Source organism: Bipolaris sorokiniana, assembly GCF_000338995.1.
Source record: "Bipolaris sorokiniana ND90Pr unplaced genomic scaffold COCSAscaffold_2, whole genome shotgun sequence".
Classification (NCBI taxonomy): domain Eukaryota; kingdom Fungi; phylum Ascomycota; class Dothideomycetes; order Pleosporales; family Pleosporaceae; genus Bipolaris; species Bipolaris sorokiniana.
Window position 1 is genome coordinate 1997481 of NW_006911896.1, and position 19851 is coordinate 2017331.

The 19851-nt window shown below is 50.2% G+C and overlaps 5 protein-coding genes across 5 annotated transcripts; 4 read left to right on the plus strand and 1 right to left on the minus strand.

Annotated features, from left to right (window-relative positions):
• Window positions 1-147: 147 nt before the first annotated feature.
• On the plus strand, window positions 148-5757 carry COCSADRAFT_350248 (glycoside hydrolase family 18 protein; the record flags this gene model as incomplete). Its single annotated transcript, XM_007697950.1, has 5 exons — window positions 148-1351; window positions 1421-2193; window positions 2246-4322; window positions 4386-4854; window positions 4922-5757. The coding sequence occupies exons 1-5, from the start codon at window positions 188-190 to the stop codon at window positions 5755-5757; spliced, it is 5319 nt and encodes a 1772-aa protein (XP_007696140.1). The 5' UTR covers window positions 148-187.
• Window positions 5758-7264: 1507 nt separating this feature from the next.
• On the plus strand, window positions 7265-8509 carry COCSADRAFT_134455 (carbohydrate-binding module family 63 protein). Its single transcript, XM_007697951.1, has 2 exons — window positions 7265-7843; window positions 7907-8509. Exons 1-2 carry the CDS (start codon window positions 7403-7405, stop codon window positions 8321-8323), a joined length of 858 nt encoding a protein of 285 aa, XP_007696141.1. The 5' UTR covers window positions 7265-7402; the 3' UTR covers window positions 8324-8509.
• Window positions 8510-8824: 315 nt separating this feature from the next.
• Window positions 8825-10127, minus strand: COCSADRAFT_109235 (uncharacterized protein). The gene is made up of 3 exons (XM_007697952.1): window positions 9753-10127; window positions 9301-9698; window positions 8825-9252 (listed from the first exon to the last, which is right to left on the minus strand). The coding sequence occupies exons 1-3, from the start codon at window positions 9957-9959 to the stop codon at window positions 9024-9026; spliced, it is 834 nt and encodes a 277-aa protein (XP_007696142.1). The 5' UTR covers window positions 9960-10127; the 3' UTR covers window positions 8825-9023.
• Window positions 10128-10274: 147 nt separating this feature from the next.
• Window positions 10275-14329, plus strand: COCSADRAFT_196484 (uncharacterized protein). The gene is made up of 5 exons (XM_007697953.1): window positions 10275-10496; window positions 10549-11386; window positions 11438-11869; window positions 11922-12969; window positions 13022-14329. The coding sequence occupies exons 2-5, from the start codon at window positions 10568-10570 to the stop codon at window positions 13897-13899; spliced, it is 3177 nt and encodes a 1058-aa protein (XP_007696143.1). The 5' UTR covers window positions 10275-10496; window positions 10549-10567; the 3' UTR covers window positions 13900-14329.
• Window positions 14201-19439, plus strand: COCSADRAFT_167796 (uncharacterized protein; the record flags this gene model as incomplete). The annotated part of the gene is made up of 8 exons (XM_007697954.1): window positions 14201-14329; window positions 15507-15643; window positions 16039-16102; window positions 16222-16458; window positions 16604-16729; window positions 16782-18204; window positions 18257-18287; window positions 18344-19439. 8 exons carry the CDS (start codon window positions 14201-14203, stop codon window positions 19437-19439), a joined length of 3243 nt encoding a protein of 1080 aa, XP_007696144.1.
• Between the last annotated feature and the right edge of the window lie 412 nt (window positions 19440-19851).

The window sequence follows — 19851 nt, forward strand, 5'->3', positions numbered from 1 at the left end:
CCAATATCTCTCCTATGAACCCCGTTGTTAAATTACCTTTCATTCTGGTTTTCTCAGTCAACTGTAGTTCTTGAAGCAATTTAAAAGGTAAATTTTCTTAACAATAAACAATTTGATGAAAGGATATCATTCACTAACAAGCCACATAGGGATTTAAAAGCACTCTGCTTGCCCATGGTGGCCCACCATGGTCTACTTGTCATCCTTTCTCTGGCACCACCTTCTCCTGGCTACCACAGCCACAGCCTCCCCTAGATATGGTCATCATCACAAAAACGCCCATAAGCATCAACGGGCAACTAATGGTGCCACAATACAGGAGTCTATCTGTTTACCGATTCCAACAGCCTTTTACCATCAGGACGATGTAGTCGCCAAGATTAAGCCTACCGAGGGAGTGTGTAGGCTTGATGAACATGTAACTCCAAAGGCGCGAGCTCCAGCGACGTCGCCAAACATTGGCTTTGAGCCCTCTGGCCTCAGTGCACGCCAAGCAGATGATCCCTACTCTTGCAACGAGAATAAACCATGCAGCAACGGAGCTTGTTGCGCCAAATCTGGATACTGTGGTTTTGGAGAGAAGTCTTGTGGAACAAACGGCCAGTCTCCCAACGATGTTTGTTGGAGTAATTGCGATGCTCATGCTGAATGCGGTCGTAATTCGGATCCCCCCAACAAGGAATGTCCTCTGAACGTCTGTTGCAGTCAATTTGGATTCTGTGGCATGACAGATGAGTTCTGTAAGGTTACCGACGACGAGGAAACAAGCTGTCAGAGCAACTGCGAACAGCCGAACAGTGGTGCATCGGGCGGCAATGTTCAGAAACGCATCATTGGATACTACGAGGCGTGGAACTACCAGAAGAACTGCATTGGCATGAGAATGCAAGACATTCCAGTCGGCAGTTTAACTCACATATACTACTCATTTGGGTACATCCGTCCAAGCACATACGACATTATTCCCATGGACGACGGCAAACCTCTATCCACAGACACATTCACTGAATTCGCTAGTCTCAAGCAAAAGAACCCAGCACTCAAGGTCGTCATTGCCCTAGGCGGCTGGACCTTCAATGACAACAATACGATATGGCAGCCAGTGTTTAGCGACTTGTCCTCAACACCCACTAAACGGGCACTATTCATCGAAAAGCTCCTCACCTTCTTCAATCGTTACGGCTTCGATGGTGTAGACTTGGATTGGGAATATCCAGGGGCTCCCGACCGTGGTGGAAATCCTAATGACGGCGAAAATCTTACTAAACTCATGAAGGAAATGCGTGCCGAGTTTGATAAGTCAGGTGGTTCTCACAAAGAGATCTCTTTTACAGCTCCTACTAGTTACTGGGTGAGTACAGTCTCGCAATCTCTTTAATGGTGAAAAGAATAAATACTGACTCCAAGGCTCATTACTCAGTACATGCGACATTTTGACATCAAAGCCAGCTCAGAAGCTGCGGACTTTGTCAACGTCATGGCTTATGACTTGCACGGTGTTTGGGATGGTGAAAACCCTATCGGGGCCCAGGTTCTTGCTCACACGAACCTCACCGAGATTGGTAAAGCTCTAGATCTCCTATGGCGGAATGGCGTAGACCCCGAGAAGATCAACATGGGGCTCGGCTTCTACGGCCGGTCGTTCCAGCTGGCAAATCCTGCATGTTCGCAGCCCGGCTGCCCCTTCAAGGGCGGCGCCTCTCCCGGCATATGTACTGAAAATTCTGGAACTCTCTCATATTCGGAGATCATGGATATTATCAAGGACAACGACCTTACCCCGTATTATGACAAAGAACACGGTGTCAAATATATCACATGGGGCGGTGATCAATGGGTATCGTATGACGACTTCGAGACCTTCCAGCAAAAGATTGAATATTTCAACGCCCTCGGTCTCGGTGGCATACTCATTTGGGCTATTGATTTAGACACAAAACAGCTTGATGCGCTCGAAGCGGTTATATATCCCGAGCAGCTTGGAGCGAGAGCTGAGGAGGCAACCACAGCAGACAACTGGCAAGACGCTGGTGAAGGACAATGTAGAGTTACAGAATGTGGGGTTGGCGACTGCAAACTAGGTGAGGTTGCTGTCACGCAAACCCAATGCGAGGACGAGGATTTCTGGGATGGGTCTTTCAGGATATCCACACTATGCTGTCCACTTGCATCAGCCCCCAAAGCAGAAGACTGGTAAGTCTCAACTTCGACATGTCCTTGAATGTCAAATACTGACCACTTCTAGCGAATGGAGGGGCGGTGAGCCATGGTGTAATGGCCAATGCCATTCCGGTGAGGTCGCTCTACAATCATCCCTATACGGCGACTGGGGCAAGTGTATAGATGGCCGCAAGTTTTATTGCTGCAAGGCAGAAGCACTAATGCCCGATTGTGGCTGGACTGACTGTGGTGGTTCCTGTCCTGACACTCACAATGAGATGACATGGGCGTACGATACATGCAGCAAGAATAAGAAACGAAAGCTCTGCTGCAACAAAGAAGAAGGGTGGAAGAATTGTGCTTGGCATGGTAAGCCTGGTAACTGCTTCGATAACCACTGTGACACTGGCTGGCAAGTGGCCATAACTACCCTATATGAAGGAGAGGGTGAAGACTGCGGCTTTTGGCATTCTGATCGCCAACGGACGTACTGCTGCGATCCACCAGACGGGAAATCTCCATTCTTGCCGGTACCGCTCGACTTTCTCTTCAGCAACCCTCCGCCCGAGGCCGAAGCAGATACCGAATTCAACCTTAAGACAGATCCAACTTACGGTGGAAGTAACACTGTACCATTCGCAGAGCAACCTGATAACGCACCTTTTGGCTTCGTTGTCCTGACGAGTCCAGACACCCTACAAGTATCCCTCGACAAGCGCGATGGCTCTCATTGGGAGGTTTTCGATTGTTTCGATTCAGTTTCTGAGGGGGAGCACACTGTGAGAATGATGTGCACTGATCGAAGCGAATCATCCAATTGCGACAAGATATACCTGGGTCACGGAGCTCCTGGTACCATTGTCGAGATGCCCTCTGGCTGCGGACCGGGCAAATATGCTGTGGTAAAGACGCTTGAGCTCAGCAAAGACCAGGGCTTGCCTCACCACCTAGTGAAGCGCGGCATGACAGTGGTTGATCCTATTTACGACCTAACATTTGATTATCAATTCAAGAGAGTCCCACGCGATCTTGGCAACACTCAGATGAGAATTGACTTCAGCAACGAACCAGAGTATTGGAACAATATCGTCAACAAGACTGCTAGTAGTAAGCGACGAAAGAGAAGTTTGGAAGAAGTAGGCGGCAGTCACAAACGTTGGCTGGAAGAGGAATGGCGAGACGACGCACACTTTGGGGGGCTTTCCAAAGAAGAACTGCACAAACGTTGGTTCGGCAGTGACATTATTGACTGGCTCAAGGGTATCATAAATGGCGTCTCTGGCGGAATAGACCTCAGCCACACGTACTCCGACGATTTCATCCTCAAGATCATCGACCAGCGACTGACTTGCCCCAATGTCGCCGCCAAGCTGGAAGTGAAAGCAGAGTGTCATGTCGATGTCGACGTCAATTACGGCTTTACTCTTGTTGCCACACTTGGTAATCCTGGCACACTCATCGACCTCAGCGATTCATTCCTGTACTTCCGTACCAAAGGCGAGGTAGATGCTACATTCGTCATCGACGCAGCTGTCACCGCCATGTTTGACACCGGCGATATCATGATGTTCTCTGCCGACAAGTTCGGCGCAGCCTTCGCAGTACCCGGCATCGTCACCATTGGCCCAAATTTCAAGCTCTTCGGAAGACTTGAGGGTCAAGCAACACTAGGTGTTAACTTTGAGAGCAAAGTTAAGCTTGCAGAGTGGGATATCCGGCAGACCTATCCAGTAGCAAATGACGAATGGGACCCTGAAGCATCCAAAACCCCGGAGAAGAAAGGCACACAGAATGTGCTCGAGCCTGAGTTCGATTATGGCCTTACGCTTGAGGGCCACCTTACCGCCCATGTTAAGCCGACGATAACATTTGGTATCGATTTCAACAAAGACTTCATTCCAATTGACAGCTGTGCCGTCAATCTTGTAGCTGACGGTCATGTCACCTTCCATGCAGAGTTGAAGGTGAATAGCGAGTCTTCGTTCTGCTACGGTGTGGATGCTGGAGCCGATCTTTATGCGACTATTGACGCCCCGTCAGAGTTCAGCTGGGCGCTTCCCAAATCACCATTTCCTATTGTCCCTATCGACGATGTTCAACTTTATCCTACTGGTGATCAGCCAGCATGCATAGATCTCTCTAGAAAGCGGGATTCTGGGCATGTTCAAAGCAATATTCAAAATACGCGGGGTTCTAGAAGACGTTCATCGATAACGCAAGGCAAGAGCAGGAACACCACGAGCGAACTTGCGAAGAGGGCTAAAGTCTATGGTCCTTTAGTGCCTCGCTTGGAGGGATTGAACTGCCCAGGAGCTATTGACGTGGGCGATATTCCTCCATGTCCACTGTGTGGCGATGATGATGGCGAGAGTCTCGAAAAGCGTGCTGACTCCTGCTGGCTTGATCCTTACGGCAAGGGAGTAAGTTGTTCTGCGGATCTCCCTAACAAGCGCGACATTCAGGTCGATGGCATTGTCGGGAACGAAACTGAACTGCATCACCTGGAGAAGCGCGACACAAAGTATGTCAAGTGGGCGGGCCAATACCTTCCTTGCGGGCCCTACAAGTCTTGCACAGCGGCAAGTAAATTAAGTGGCGTGAACAAGTGGTTCGGCTTCAGAAGCGGGACTGGTCCATGTCCAGTGACCATAGAGAAACTTAATAGAGACCAGACAGATACCTCGCAATACGTCAGTAAGTTTTTCCCTCTAGCATCATGCACATTCCATGGTCAAAAAATCCTGGTACTGACTTCTACAAGCTGAGCATATTTACGAGGTACAACTGTTGCCAACGTTCTTTGAATGGCTTATTACTGGGCCACTCCCTGGTGGCTACATAGCTCCTACACGAGCTTGGGTGGATTACGTTCTCATTGGAATGGATCCTAATATTATAGCTCCGCATCTAGCCCCTGGGTGGGTTGAGCAATCTCTTTTTTTCGAAATGACCCACGGCCTAGGGGGCGACAAAAACCTTGGTGGCCTCGCACTGGCCGATAAAGGTATGAACGGTAGAAAAGAGCATTTGTTCGCTGGCAACACTATTTCATCCGACAACGAAAATAACAACCTCAACACACGAAAGATGCACCGAAACACGGCTGCTGTATTTTCGTATATGCGCAACACCTGGATTTGGCCCAAGTTCGTCGAATCATCGCAGTTCATGGAAGAGATGCTCCACGAGTTCGATACTAGCTTCAATTGGAACGGCAACGGAGCTGTGAACAATGGACAGCTAGGTAGACCACAGCGTGGTGTCGGCGATCCCATGGCAGGGCTGCGCGATCTATACTGCTACTGGATTGACAAGCATCTGACTGAAATTGAGGGCACTGCTGCTGTATGGCTCCAGGCAGCAGAGGCCAAGTACAGAGCATCATCCTTTGGCAGTGACAACGCGGGAATTCAGTGGTTGCAAAACGTCATGACCCCCCAAGGGCCCATATCGGCTCGGAACCTGGTGTTTCTTCATAGCAACCAGGTTCCCCACAGATTCAACCCGGGAAATCCAAACCCAGTGAGATGGTTACTGAGTAATTTCCAAGATCTATGGAGAACTGGTGCAGGCTATGGGGCAGCTGGGCCGTTTTAAGTATGTAGGGTGTTTTATTGAGAGGCAGAATATTACTGTGCAAGGGGGAAACTGAATTTCTCACATGTGTATTTTATAGAGTTTTGAAACTGGTGGGAAGTCCCCCTTATTCTTTGAAAGACTTTTCTACCCCCATGGATTGGCATGAGCTACAGACCATTCGCAAGGTCCAACAAATCTCTAGTGACTGTCAGATCTCTTTTTCTCTTTCTCTATTTCTTTCTCGCTTTTCTTTCCTTCATGAGCCCAAGTGGACGAACTAGCAGTCTAACAAGAGCGACCATCCCATACAGTACTTGCTGGGCCTACGCTCGAAGCATCTCCATCTCCATGAACTTGCGATTGACGTTGTCACAATACCAGCTAGCAGTCTGTGAATTTGAGCGTCTGTTGAGCGAGTTCGTACAATGGTCGGACGGCCCAAATCACAAAAGCAGCAAAGCAAAGCTTCACAATTAGTGTATGGTTGATGATGAGTGGAACAATGAGTGGGAGACAACATACAAGGTTTGAGTCAAGGCATTATGTATACCCAATTGACTGAGGCCTATCGAGTCCATACCACAGAGACATCGCAAAAAAGGAACAGCAAGTAACAACATCTTTGCTTTGTTCTTGTGGTTGTAAATGGAAACACATCACTTGTTCTTCAGATCAAGGTTTCAGTTAGCTGCTCTGGGAGGAACGTCTGATCTTAACAAGTCAGTGAAAAAAAATGAAGACAGTAGAAAATTATCCAGTACATTATCTTTCTTTCGTCATCAACCTACATTTGTGCGCACGAAGTACATTGTTCTTTTTTGTTTCTTTAATCCTACATCTAAAAATAACTTTTCCACAACTTCGTGCATGAGGCGCTGAAGGCCCGACCCGGAAATTTGTCTCGGGACATGAAGTCAATCTCTGGGTCGTACACAGCGTGGACTAATACATGGGACTGGGTTGTGGCTGGTGAGATTTGTTGTGCGAGCCCTCGTACGATCAACTGGCGATTCTGATGGAAAGGAGCTACGCAAAGCAGACAAAAGATAAGCACAGATGATAGAGAATACAACGAGCACGAGCAGCATAGGACCACTACTGTCCACGGATTGGTCTCTGCCTCTTACACGGTCAGATCCCGACACTCCACCCAAAACCTCTCATCTCTCAATACGTGCCGTCGCAACTTGCACGGTACTTGAATGAAGGCAAGGTCGTTTTTAATTTGTCATTTGGAAGTAGCGGAGAAGACATGACACAGAGGTAATAAGACTAGCCCACAAAGTTCCCAAAAGTTGTTCCGTGCACTCGGTAATCGGACCGTTAGATACCGATTGTGGGCGTGTTTCAACGTAAATTTCACGATACGTACCCGATTTTGGCCAGAAGATGACGAGTAATCAGCGGTAAACATGAAACGACCAGCTACTGCATTGCAGGGGCTGGCGCCCCCACATCTCGCTTCTAGACTCTAAGCTTTCCCGTCCCGGTAATCACCAAGAGACCAAGATACAGATCGTGAATTCTTTATAAAGCGAAGCGAATAATCAAGCTTTCTCTCCAGTCTTGGTTGTTTCATTCACCCACTTTTTCATTCATTCGACACTTGTACTAGGTAGTCATTCTTTTCTATTTACTCCACAAGTACACCATCTTCCCAAAAATGGTTCGATTCACTTCTACCTACACGGCAGCCATCTTGGCTCTGGCGTCCTTTGCTGCGGCTCGTCCTGCAGAGCGTCACCTTAAGGGCGCAGGCGCTCATAACAACACGCCTGCTCCTGCAGCATCCTCGCCTGTTGCTAGCATCGCGTCCGTTCCCGACACCTCATCCAATCCCGACAACTCGCCTACCTCTCTTGTCATCCCGTCTTCTACTGCCTCGTCAGCTTATACACAGACTTTCAACGGAGACCTCACTTGGTATGGAAAGGACTGTGGAGAAGAATCATGCTGGCAAGGTGGAGCCTGCGCCTTCGTTGACTATGTCCTCCCCGCCACAATTGACGGCTCAACCTGCGTCTCCGAAGTGATCTGGAACAGCTCCTACCACTGCGGTGCCTGCGTCGAAATCGACTACCAGGGCAAGAAGAAGATCGCCATGGTAAGAGAGTCTCCTTCCGAAAGAAAAAACGCACTGGTTATAAAGTACTAACGACACGAACAGATCACCAACAAGACTGGCGGTGATTCCGTCCATCTGGATCTCTCACCTAACATGTTCTCCAAGCTCGATAACAAGAACAAAGGCATGATTCACTCAACCTGGAAATACGTCGAGTGCCCAATCGCCGATCCTCTCCAGATCCGCATGCACGGCGGTTCGTCACAGTACTGGTTCGCTGCTACCGTCGTCAACGCGAGGCTCCACACTGCCAAGCTCGAGGTCTCTGGCGATGGCGGGAACACATGGAAGCCCACTACTCGTAACATTAACAACTTCTTTACCCTCGTTGGAAACGGCGGTACTGGCACCAAGACTGCTTGGGTCAGACTTACTTCTGATCTTGGCTCTCAGGTCATAGTCAAGGATGTCGAGTTGGTTTCTGGAAAGACTACTAAGGCGACTGCCAACTACCAGTAAAAGCAACGCTCAAATCTTTTTCCATTGGTACCTCAGCGGGGGCTGTGTGACATGGCTCCGTTTGGGAGGATAAGAGCACACTCCCTTTCTTTATTTTCTTCGTCTAAAAATTCGATTAGTTCATGTATTATATTTAGAACCCAAAATTAGATTTTTCTCAAACAAATTATGCTCTCATTAACTGCTATTATGATCGCCTTGCTTGAATATGTGTGGAGCATCTAATCAACAACTCAAGGCCATAAACTTGGAACTGACGACCTCAACGGCCTAGATGCAGTACACGTACGATGCAAGATTTCTTGTTTGTAGATGATAAAGACACTATTCTCTCTTTGTAGAAGTGGCGGCATGTCGACTCTTGAAGTTCGGGTGTCATTGTTGTTGCAAGTCTTTGGTTGCGAATGGGTCTTATGCATGGATACCGTATGGTTGCAAGAATATGTGAAGCTTTTCAAAAGATACGTCTCTATCATGTTAGCACAGAAAAGGTCAATTCATGATTGTACAAATTGCATTCATCTACCTCGCTGAAAATGCCACGATAAGTTGCGCTCCTAAACGTCGGTAGTGGTGGAAACTGGTCAATGCCCAACGCCTAAAAAAGATGCGAATTCTGGAGATGCAAGGTTGTCGCGCCTCAAATGCGTCTGGGTTGCTTCTCCATTCCTGATCTATCTGCTTTTACATCTAGTAGTAATCAAACATGCTTGCGCAACTTTGCTCCTGTCCATAAAACTGGAGCAAAGTGTGTTGACATGTTGAAACCAAAGAGAGATGCGAACCAGAGTATGGCCATGACGGCAACTGGTACTAGCAGCAGCTCTGTGTGGTGTAGGAAGGGCAGCTCCTTGTAGCCCAGGAAGGTAATAATGAAGTAGTAGTTCAACGCGAGTAGATAGAGCGTGTTGGATAGGAGGAGTGAGAACCTGAGGTATGTCAGCGCCAGCTTTCTCGCCTAATGATGGGTGTCTTACCAGTGCTGCGTTCCTACTAGAGGCATGCAGATAAACTGCACAACATAGAGAAAGACCCAAACTGGCACGAAAGCCCTGATAGCCACATCCCAGCAGTAGCCAAACTCCAGCTCTTCCTTGCCAGAATCTTCGCCAAGGTTATATAGGCCTCTTCGTCGGCCTGGCAGCAGCGTGTTGTCTGGACCCAGTAATCGGCCTACAAGGAAGAAGAACAGAGTGGCTACAACAAGCGAGAGCAGCAGGAAGTGTCCAAAAATAAAAACGAGCATTATGTGGAGGGTCTGTGTGAAACCATCGGCGTATGCGAAACCCCAGGCGAGGGACGTGAGAGTAAGGAAGAAGGAGAGCAGGTATGTGAAGGATGGGTCGGGTCGGTGGTATGTCTTTGTTGTTTGTTTCTACAGAGCCATCAGTGGTGCATCGGGCGCGTAGGGGCACATATTGTGGCATACGTGGTAGAATATCTGGCGAAACACCTTCTTGGGCGCTATTATCAGGCTCATGATCTCCCATGCGGCCATCTCAAAGTCCATCTGGGGGAACTTGAACATGCGCTTGAAGAAGCGCGGCATCTTGATTTCATTGCGCCGGGACGAGGGCATGGAGCCAAAGTTGGAGGGCCCGCCCGTGGGCCGTGGGAGGGATATGTGCGGGTTCATGCCAGGCTATGTGAATGTGAAAGGCGCAGTAGAGGCAGCGGCTGGGCGTGTGAGTGCGGTGGTAGGGGAGGAGAATGCGGTATAGGGCGCAGCGATTACCGTGTCACGGCGAATCCCAAATTTCCATAGTTATAGTCGGGAGATGCATGTGGAGGACGTCAATATGGACAGTGTGGATGTACCTGAACCATGACATGGGTCGGGTGCCTGGCGGTTGCGCACTAGGGCCGGTGCCAAGGCCAAAGCATGTCAGGCTCCGTCCTCCGCTAACAGGCCGCATCGCCGACTCGCAACCTTTGCTCACCTTCACCTCATACACGGCGCGCCCACTCGACCACGCCCGACGGCGCACTATCCCCTCTGTTATCGCGCACGTCTCGAAAATACCCAGACACGACCTTTCGAAGCTGCCGACAGCATCTGAAGAGCTTCGAGTCCATCCCTGGCTCGGTCGCGCATCTTGGAGCGCATTGCTTGCACAACTAACCACGCGACAAAGAAATCCATTGCAAACCACCCGACACGTCCACGCACTTTGTAATCCTACGCCTGCCACTCCTCAGCGACCACTTCTAACCGCCTTGCACAGCTTGCATCCTGCCATATCGATGGCGGACGAGGCCGAGCTCGCCTTCCTAGAGGCGCAAAAGGAAGAAGAGTACGACCCTTCAGCCGGCTACAATATGCCCGACGCGCCTACAGGCCAGGATGAATACGACCCGACCGCGACATTTTCCGCACACTCAGAACAGTCTGAGTCCGCGCCGCCAGAATCGGGCGCCAATTCTCCACCGCCAACTACCGAGGGCGAGCATGGGTCGCAGTCCCAGCCCCCCCAGGCTCCTGCAGAGGCGTCCGCAGCGCCGCAGTCCAAGCGACCGCGCACTGTGGGTGGGTTTGTCGACGAGAGCGAGGACGAGGAAGAGGAGTCCGCTGCGCAGCCGCAAGAGGCGAATGCTACACTGCTGAGAGCTACGGGAGACGCTGAGTCGCCTCAGCCTTCTTTTACAAACACACCAAACAATACACTTCCCAACCCAGATGTACAGTTACATAGTGCACAAGACCTGGCTCCTGCATCTGTTTCTGCTCCTATCGCTGTCAATGAGCCTGCTCCCTCTGTTGCTTCTCTTCCTAACGGCAGTACGCCTGTCCCAGACGTTACTAAGCCAGCTACCCCCGACGTCTTGAATGTTGCTTCAGCCCGTCCCTCTGTAGCGCCAGCCACTCCGGCGCCTACTTCTGCTTCTCTGCCAAAGGCTCGTCTTCCTCAGGATCGAGTTGGTATTCTCGAAGATCGCATTGCTGAAGATCCGCGTGGTGACATCGAAGCGTGGTTGAGTCTAATTGAGGAGCACCGCAGGCGACACAAGCACGACGATGCGCGAGCTGTATTCGAGCGCTTCTTCAAAGTCTTTCCTTCAGCAGTAAGCATACATAGCAGTGAGCAATCCAAGTCATTCCACTAACATGATCAGGGCGAGCAATGGGTAGAGTACATTCAGTTTGAAACTGAACTTGACGAGCTGCCAAAAGTCGAGCATCTCTTTGGTCGTTCGATTCCTTCAGCTCAATATATCGGCATATACTCTGCTTACATTGACTTTATCCGACGTCGCTTCAACCTCACCACTGACCAGAATGGGCAGAATCGCCAGACAGTCACCCAAGCTTATGAGTTTGTCCTGAACTCAGTTGGTATTGATGTTCAAGCTGGTAAGCTATGGCTTGATTACATCGAGATGCTCAAGACTGGGCCTGGTGTTCTTGGTGGCAGCAACTGGCAAGATATGCAAAAGATGGACACTTTGCGAAAAGTTTACCAGCGCGCCGTGTCAGTTCCTCACAACGCTACTCTAGAAATTTGGCGAGACTATGACAAGTTTGAGATGAGCATGAACAAAGTTTCTGTAAGCATTTTCATGGTCTACCTTTCGCTTCCGTAAGCTTATCTCGTCACAGGGTCGCAAACAACTACAGGAAACTTCGCCTGCATACATGACTGCTCGCAGTGCTATCAACGTTCTTGATAACAACATCACAAGAGGTGTCATCCGGACTACTTTGCCCAAACTTCCACCTGCTGCCGGTTTCGATGGCTACGAGGAGTACATGAACCAGGTCAAGTTGTGGAAAAACTGGATCCAATGGGAGAAGAGTGACCCACTCGAATGCGCAACCGACAACCGTGAACTGTACAACAAGCGTGTTCTGCACCTTTACAAGAACGCCCTGATGGCCCTTCGTTTCTGGCCAGAGCTGTGGTACGAGGCAGCTGAATGGTCTTACGAGAACAACCTGCAGGCTGAAGGTGACAAGTTTCTCAATGACGGCATCGAGGCAAACCCTGAGAGCTGCCTGCTTGCCTTCAAAAAAGCTAGCCAGGTCGAGCAGCGTACCGATTTCGAGGATGGCCAAGCTGGTATCATCGCCAAAGGCAGGGCTGTGCGAGAACCATATCAGAAGCTCCTTGACACCATTTACGACCTTACAGCACAGGTCAAGAAGCGAGAGGAGCACTCTATTGCGCGAGCAAAGGAGCAGTTTGAAGCCCAGAAGCAAGCCGACGAGGGTGCGCGCGCAATCGCGCAGCAGAACGAGGACGCAGATGATGAAGATGAGGTCGTTGCTGCACGACGATTAAAGGAGAAGGAAGACGCCTTCAATAGCCAGCTCCAAGCCATGTCTGCCGGATACAACGCGCAGACCCAAAACCTCAAGAAGACACTTACATATGCATGGATAGCGCTCATGCGTGCAATGCGTCGTGTTCAGGGCAAGGGAGATCCAAAGGGGGATGTCGGTGGCTTCCGTGGTATCTTCACTGAGGCTCGCAAAAAGGGAAAGCTGCTTAGCGAGGCCTACGTAGCTAGCGCACTCATTGAGCATCATTGTTACCAGGAACCAGCTGCACAAAAGATTTTCGAGCGCGGTATGAAGCTGTTTCCAGAAGATGAGCAGTTCGCGTTGGAGTACATAAAGCACTTGATCAAGCTGAATGACTCAACCAGTAAGTTTACACACTTATTGTTATTCATTCGTCTCTGTACTAACTGTCACAGACGCCCGTGCTGTCTTCGAAACTGTCGTTGGAAAACTGACAGCCAAGCCGGAAAACGTCCATCGAGCCAAGTCTCTTTTTGCCTTCTTCCATGATTACGAGGCTCAGTTTGGTGAACTAGCCCAGATCACCAAGCTCGAGCAGCGTATGGCAACTCTCTTCCCTGAAGATCCCCAGTTGCATCGCTTCTCGCAACGCTTCGCAAGCTCAACCTTCGACCCCATTTCCGTCCGTCACATCATCTCTCCCCGCACACAAATGAGGCCAGTCATGCCAGCATCTATGCCACCAGTTATGCCATCGGTTATGCCCTCGGTTGAAGAGCAGCAACCTGCTCCTGCAATGCCCCCACAGCCACCGCCTATTGTAGAACAACAGCGTCTTGCGTCTCCTGCCATTGCCAACTCACCCCACCTCAACAACCTTCACACTGTCACTAACTCACCAAAGCGCCCACTCGAGGATGTGGAAGACGTGCCACAACCCCGCAAGCTTGCTCGTGGTGAGTCGCCTCTCAAAGGTGCTGCAGGTCGCCGCCTCGATGCTGCACGCCGCAACCTCGCTACCGCTGGCTCTACACCTATCGGACAGGCCCAAGGCCCACCACCCCTTCCTCGTGGAATCAACTTCCTTCTCAGCATCATTCCTCCAGCACATACGTACAAGGAGACGCGGTTCAAGGCCGACGGTCTTGTCAGCTTGCTACGGGACGTGGCCGCCATTCCCGTTCCCCCCGGCCAGGCCATACCACAACCGCAGCGCTGGGGGACCACCCCAACAACGGCACAGCAGCTCCAAAGCATACAGGAGAAGTATGGTAATGGCGGGCACATTCCCATGCACGCAGCCATGCCCGGCGCAAATCCTTGGGGAACTTAGACAAGCCGGACCGGGCTTCTACACGGAAGGTGAAATGTCCGTTTATGTGGCGAGCGCATTGCAGCTGTTGGGCTCAGGATGAATATGAGTACTCAACAACTGAAATCGGAGTTGCTATCAAATTAGCATTGCATATGGATGGCGTTTATATTATATCTCTCTTCTCAATTTGGCGAATGCGAACGAAACCTTTTTTGCACATGTGGGAATGCTTGGAAAGATTAACCCACTGGCCTAAGGAGGGTGGGGACGGAGACTATATGTGGTCTTTTTGTAATGAAAACTGTATACGAGCAAAGACATGCTTCCATCGAACGCGACATGTCTCTGGGTGGTGAGGCTCATCTCTGCTCTTCTTGTCCTCTACTCGAAATTCTTTTTATGTTTCGGAGCTGATTTCTTTCAAAATTGCAATATTTGGGACCTGAAGGTATGGGTGGGGAAAGGAGTTGTTTGCATCTTTCTGTGTTCTTCAGGCATGGATAGAGAAGCTAAAAGGGTTTTCATTCTTTTACATCTTTGCAGTCAGATGTTCGTCATCGCTGTGTACGGTGCTCTTCTGATAATATCAATGAAAGAGGGTTTGGGAGGGTGTCACTTCATGTATTGTTACGCTCCTCGTGCTTTCGTTCTAGCCATTTCTAATATTCTAGCATAGCATCAATGTGATTCTCAAAGCAAACACATACATCCGTCGGGACAAGGACGGTAACTGCGTCCCATCCCAATGCACCGGTGTGCATATGTAATGAATGAATTGAACATGTGCAAAATATCGTGACAATCTCAGGTACTGCAAGAAGAAATGGGCAGGGCAGAATGACATCTCAGACTGTCAGTGCATGGCGGCAGTCAAGTTTGTGTCTAACAGCTTGATGCATTTCAACCACAGCCAAATGCACATGACGACTCAAGCGCTGGAAACTTGTCACATGAAATATAGTGCCTTTTCTGGAAGTGCTTAAGGCTGCCGCAGACTTCGCAGTGAATTGGCGTACTCGTGATTTTGGCTATAGACTCCTATTGCGGGTGACAGCGACGAGTTCTGCGACACCAGATTATTGTGGACCGCTACACAAATCAAAAACTATGTTCATGCGTGATGCTGCCCTCATGGATAGACAAATGACGGAAGGCGAGTAACCCTCCACACTCATCAAGCCTCATCACAGCTACAGCATCCTCGAGACGAGCTTTGGGAGAAGGGCACCATATCACTTGTTCATTTACCGTCTCCCTGTTCTTGCTCGTCTAGTATTGACTCCAATATCACCTTTTTTGGAGCTATTCTCTTAATCAAGGATCAATCGTAATGCCCATTTCTGCCCGTATGTCCCATGCATTCTCTCACTAATCACTCACCGACATTAAAATCGGCATAACTGCACAGCTCTCACCAGAGCTTCGGAATCTAGGCATCAGAACAGGCTGCTGACTTCACCTGTCAATAACGCCTAACTCAGGAGGATCTGGTGCCCGCCAAGTTAGCGCACTCCTCTATCCATATAAACTTGCTCCCCCACAGCTCCCACCTTCCTTCCTCTCCCACACGACAACATCACATTTCCTTTCTAAGCTCAGACTATCACAGTCCAATATCTTCATAGCCTTTGCAAGCCCTACCTGCACCAACAGCAGCCACCCCACCTCCTTCAAGAACAACAAGAACCAGTCTCAAGCTGCTTCCTGCAAACAACCTAGTCTCGACCGCTACAAGTGACATTCACACCCCCAGCAGAGTCTGGTAAGTCTCTCATCAATCATCACATTTCCCCTTTCGTCGTTTTCACTACCACCTGCGGGTCTTGGACCGCCGGCATTGCCTGTTTTGTATCATAGTAATTGCTCGCTGCCTGCCGCACTGCCACCGCTTTCACCCCGCGGTCACCTGGCGTCCCCGCCGTGCCTGCTCTCTCCGTTTGTCCCTCACATGATCATAGCTTTGCACTGCTCTATAACTACCTGTCTCTGACTCCCTTACCTTTATCCCTTTGCCTTATGCCCACTCTCGAAGACCATCAACAATTCTTTCATACATCCTCACATTGTGTGTCTCACTCCACCGCTTAACTGCATAACCTCGAGCACATGCAGGCTCAGGTTCTATCTGTGAGCTTCATTGACTTGCCCCAGATCCAGCCGGCGACTCGGTCTGAACACGCAACCTACAACAGGTCCCAACCGAAACCAATCTTCGTCCAAGGTACGTATTGATGCCATCTAGGCAGCACCAAGTGTACTGCATCAGTTTATCACCGCAGTCACCCCATCTGGAATATTCTCCTACCTCAGTTGCAAGCATTAATAACATGGCATCTGCAGTCTACAATGGCTGGTCCAGTGAAGAAGCGCGCTGAGGCCGAGAAGAAGTCAAGCTACTCGTCGAACGACTCGGCTTCTCAGTCTCGGGACTTCACTCAGCGTTCCCCCAAGTCTATCCCTCGCCTTGACGGCAATCGCGACCCCAGCGATAGGAAGGCGATCGACTATACGGTGCCCAATGACCTCAAGAACCTTTCCGAGTTCCTTGGTATGCGTGGTTGGTACGCCGCTCGAGGTGTGAGTACAAACGCCTTCCAGTCTTAGTCTACACATGCATCAGCACCCCCCAATGTTGAGCTCGATCGTACCTCCTTCCTCAACCAGTCCTATCAGAATGTCTCTTTGTTCCTACCGAAACAAAATTGTTGACAATAGCTTCCAGGTCAACATTGGAAGTGACCTACCTGCGCGTCCCGAGACCTTCAACCAGAACGGCAAACCCGTGGGCATTACTCTCAACACCTTCAATGTCGACAAGGCTCCAAAAACCGTCGTTCACCAGTACGATGTAAGTAACTGTGACTTACCGTACATCTCTTGGTCTTACTAACATCCTCAAGCTTCACTTCACCGGCGACGGCAAAGACTATACCAAGCGCGTCCTGCTCAAGAAGATCTGGAACTCGAATGCTGTCAAGTCATCTCTGGGTGAGGCAAACAAGTGGATTTGGGACACCAACAAGCTTGCATGGTCTACCAAGCGCTTAGATCGTGATGACACACGCATTGCTGTTGATCTCGACGAGGAACAAGGCCGTCCTACAAAACCCGGCAGCTCTGGCAACAAGCATGTTGTCCATATTCGCTGGACTCGTCAGGTGGACTTCATCGGCCTCAAGTCGTTCATGAGCGGTCAAGCAGCGTGGTCCAACGACTGCATTGACACCCTGAACTTTCTCGATCATGTCATGCGAATGTGGCCTTCCCAACAGTACACCATGATCAGGAAATCGTTCTTCCAGCGAGGTGAACAACGATTCGACCTTGGCGGAGGTGTTGAAGCTTTCAAAGGTGTCTTCACCTCCCTTCGCCCAGTCCTCGATGACAAGTTCAACAAGTCACTGTCCGTCAACGTCGATGTCGCCAATGGGACATTCTGGCGTGCCCAAGAGCTCACGCGTGCTATTGGCCAAGCATTCAGCTGTAGTCCTCCACAGTTTGCGAGCATGTTCCAAAATGCGCTCCGTGATTGGAACCACTCCAACCTCAAAAAGGACTTGAGGAAGTTCAAGCGCATCGGCGTATCCACCACACACACCAAGGAGCCTGTGCAGTGGACGATTGATGAGTTCATGGACAAGGATGTACACAAAGCCACATTCTCAGACCCAGATGATCGTTCCAAAAATATTTCAGTCGCTACCTACTTCAAGAAGAAGTACGGCATCGCCGTCATGGGTGGTGTTCCAGTGGTCAGGATGACGAAGAAGATTCGCGGTCAAGCTGTCTATATGCCGATTGACGTCCTCAAGATTGACGCTAATCAGCGTTACAACACAAAGCTCAGTGACACGCAGACATCTAACATGATCAAGTTTGCTGTTACCCTCCCCAAGGATCGCTGGGTAGCGGTTCAACATGGAATTCGTCTCCTCAATTGGGCCAACGACCCCTACCTCAGCCACTATGGAATTAAAATTAGTCCTAACGCTGCGAAGGTTCAGGCTCGTGTCCTACCTTCACCAGTTGTTCATTTCGGTCCAGGCTCAAAGGAAGCCACTATCAAACCTACTGATATGATCCAAGGCCGATGGAGGCTTGATGGACGAAAGTTCGTCATGCCCAACAAGGAGCGCCCGATCAAGGCTTGGGGCATCTGCGTTATCCAAGGGCGTGGTAGTCCACCACCCACAGCTGTTGAGAGCTTCGCTCTCAAACTTATCCAGATCTATGAAGCTCACGGAGGACATATCCTTTCTCATCCCCAGCATGGCAAGAAGCCCTGGATGGGTCCAGGAAATCTGGCAGATGGCGGAGAGATGGGTGAGTAATCATACTTGTTGAATCTCTAAGACGCACGCTAACTTGATTGTAGTCCAGAAGGCCTGGAACCAGACCGGCAACAAGTAAGCTATGGAATCTTTGCTTTCTTTCGCAGAGCTGTTACTGACTTTGTTCACAGGTACTCCACACCACCCAACCTGATGATGTTCATTGTCAACGATCGGAACGTTGACGTGTACCGCCGCATCAAGAAGTCTTGTGATATCCGTTTCGGCGTGGCTTCACAAGTGCTACAGGCCAAGCATGTCATGTCTGCCTCACCGCAGTACATCTCCAACGTGTGCATGAAGATCAACGCCAAGCTCGGCGGCGCTACCTGTGTCGCAAAGTCCCAGGTAATTCCGAAGATCGCGCCCAAGGCTGCCTCGATCCCCACGATGGTGGTCGGCGCTGACGTCTCTCATCCTGCTCCGGGAGCGGGTTCCGGTGAAGCTGCTTCATTTGCTGCCATCACCGTGTCTGCAGACGTCCATTTCGCTAGATACTGGGCTGAGGTTCAGACCAACGGAAACCGCGTCGAGATGATCACGACCTCCAACATCGACGATCACTTCGGGTACATGGCCAAGGCTTGGATGCAGAAGATCGGTCAGGGTAGGCCTCCGCAACGGGTTCTTTACATTCGCGACGGAGTCGGCGAGGCACAATACGCTGCAGTGCTTGAGGAAGAGGTTCATGACATGAAGGAATGCTTCAAGAAGTTGGGCTGCAAGGAAGTTCCTAAGTTCACTGTTGTGATTGCCGGTAAGCGTCACCACATCCGCTTCTTCCCCGAAGCTGGCAAGGGTGATCGCAACAACAACCCTCTTCCCGGCACGTTGGTAGAGTCTGGCTGCACGCATCCGTTCGAGTTCGACTTTTATCTCTGCTCCCACGTTGCCATCAAGGGTACGGCACGTCCTATCCACTACCACTGCATCCTGAACGAGGGTGATTGGAAGGCTGCCGAGCTTCAGCAGTTCATCTTCGAACACTCGTACCAGTATGTGCGCTCGACCACCCCAGTCTCGATGCATCCGGCTGTCTACTATGCTCACCTGGCTGCGGACCGCTCACGTGCCCATCTCAACGAGAGCCCTGTCTCGTCTGGAAAGAAGGAGGCCAAGGCTGAGAAGGAATCGTCGACTGGTTCCTCCAAGCAGCACGTCCAGGTTGGTCCTTTGATGCCTATCCAGAATGCGCGTAGTCTCAAGGATGTCATGTGGTACATCTAGGTGCGAGTGGGCTTTGGGGCCATCACAAGGATATGAGGGGTGACATTATGGGTGGAGATTTATGCTTGCTCAGTGGATGAGAGAGGATACTGATTGCGAGGGAGGAGCGGATCTATCGGCGATGGGTCTAATGCAGATGACTTGAGGGTTCTTTCTCTTTTCCTCCTCATAGTATGGCTGACTTTTAGGGTTCTACGAGGAACACGTCAGGACCATGGATGATCTTTGGTAGCTTGCCTCGACATCCAGAGATGAGGCTTAGGAACAAGAATGAATGGATAACATCAAATCTTGTGCTGTTTTCTCATGTGAACGTCGTGCCTTGATTTCCAGACTTTAACAAGGAGCCGTAGCCAAGCCAGAGCATCAAACGAGAGGTCTTGCAGAATCAGACCCAAGTCGCGTTGCGCAT

Bases quoted from the DNA above. Each gene is read 5' to 3' on its own strand.
- COCSADRAFT_134455 (XM_007697951.1), top strand. From the start codon at position 7,403: ATGGTTCGATTCACTTCTACCTACACGGCAGCCATCTTGGCTCTGGCG. The intron at 7,844-7,906 runs GTAAGAGAGTCT...CGACACGAACAG, and splicing joins GCAAGAAGAAGATCGCCATG to ATCACCAACAAGACTGGCGG.
- COCSADRAFT_109235 (XM_007697952.1), bottom strand. From the start codon at position 9,959: ATGAACCCGCACATATCCCTCCCACGGCCCACGGGCGGGCCCTCCAAC. The intron at 9,699-9,752 runs GTATGCCACAAT...ATGGCTCTGTAG, and splicing joins TTCGCCAGATATTCTACCAC to AAACAAACAACAAAGACATA. The intron at 9,253-9,300 runs GTAAGACACCCA...GACATACCTCAG, and splicing joins CTAGTAGGAACGCAGCACTG to GTTCTCACTCCTCCTATCCA.
- COCSADRAFT_196484 (XM_007697953.1), top strand. From the start codon at position 10,568: ATGGCGGACGAGGCCGAGCTCGCCTTCCTAGAGGCGCAAAAGGAAGAA. The intron at 11,870-11,921 runs GTAAGCATTTTC...ATCTCGTCACAG, and splicing joins TGAGCATGAACAAAGTTTCT to GGTCGCAAACAACTACAGGA. The intron at 12,970-13,021 runs GTAAGTTTACAC...TAACTGTCACAG, and splicing joins CAAGCTGAATGACTCAACCA to ACGCCCGTGCTGTCTTCGAA.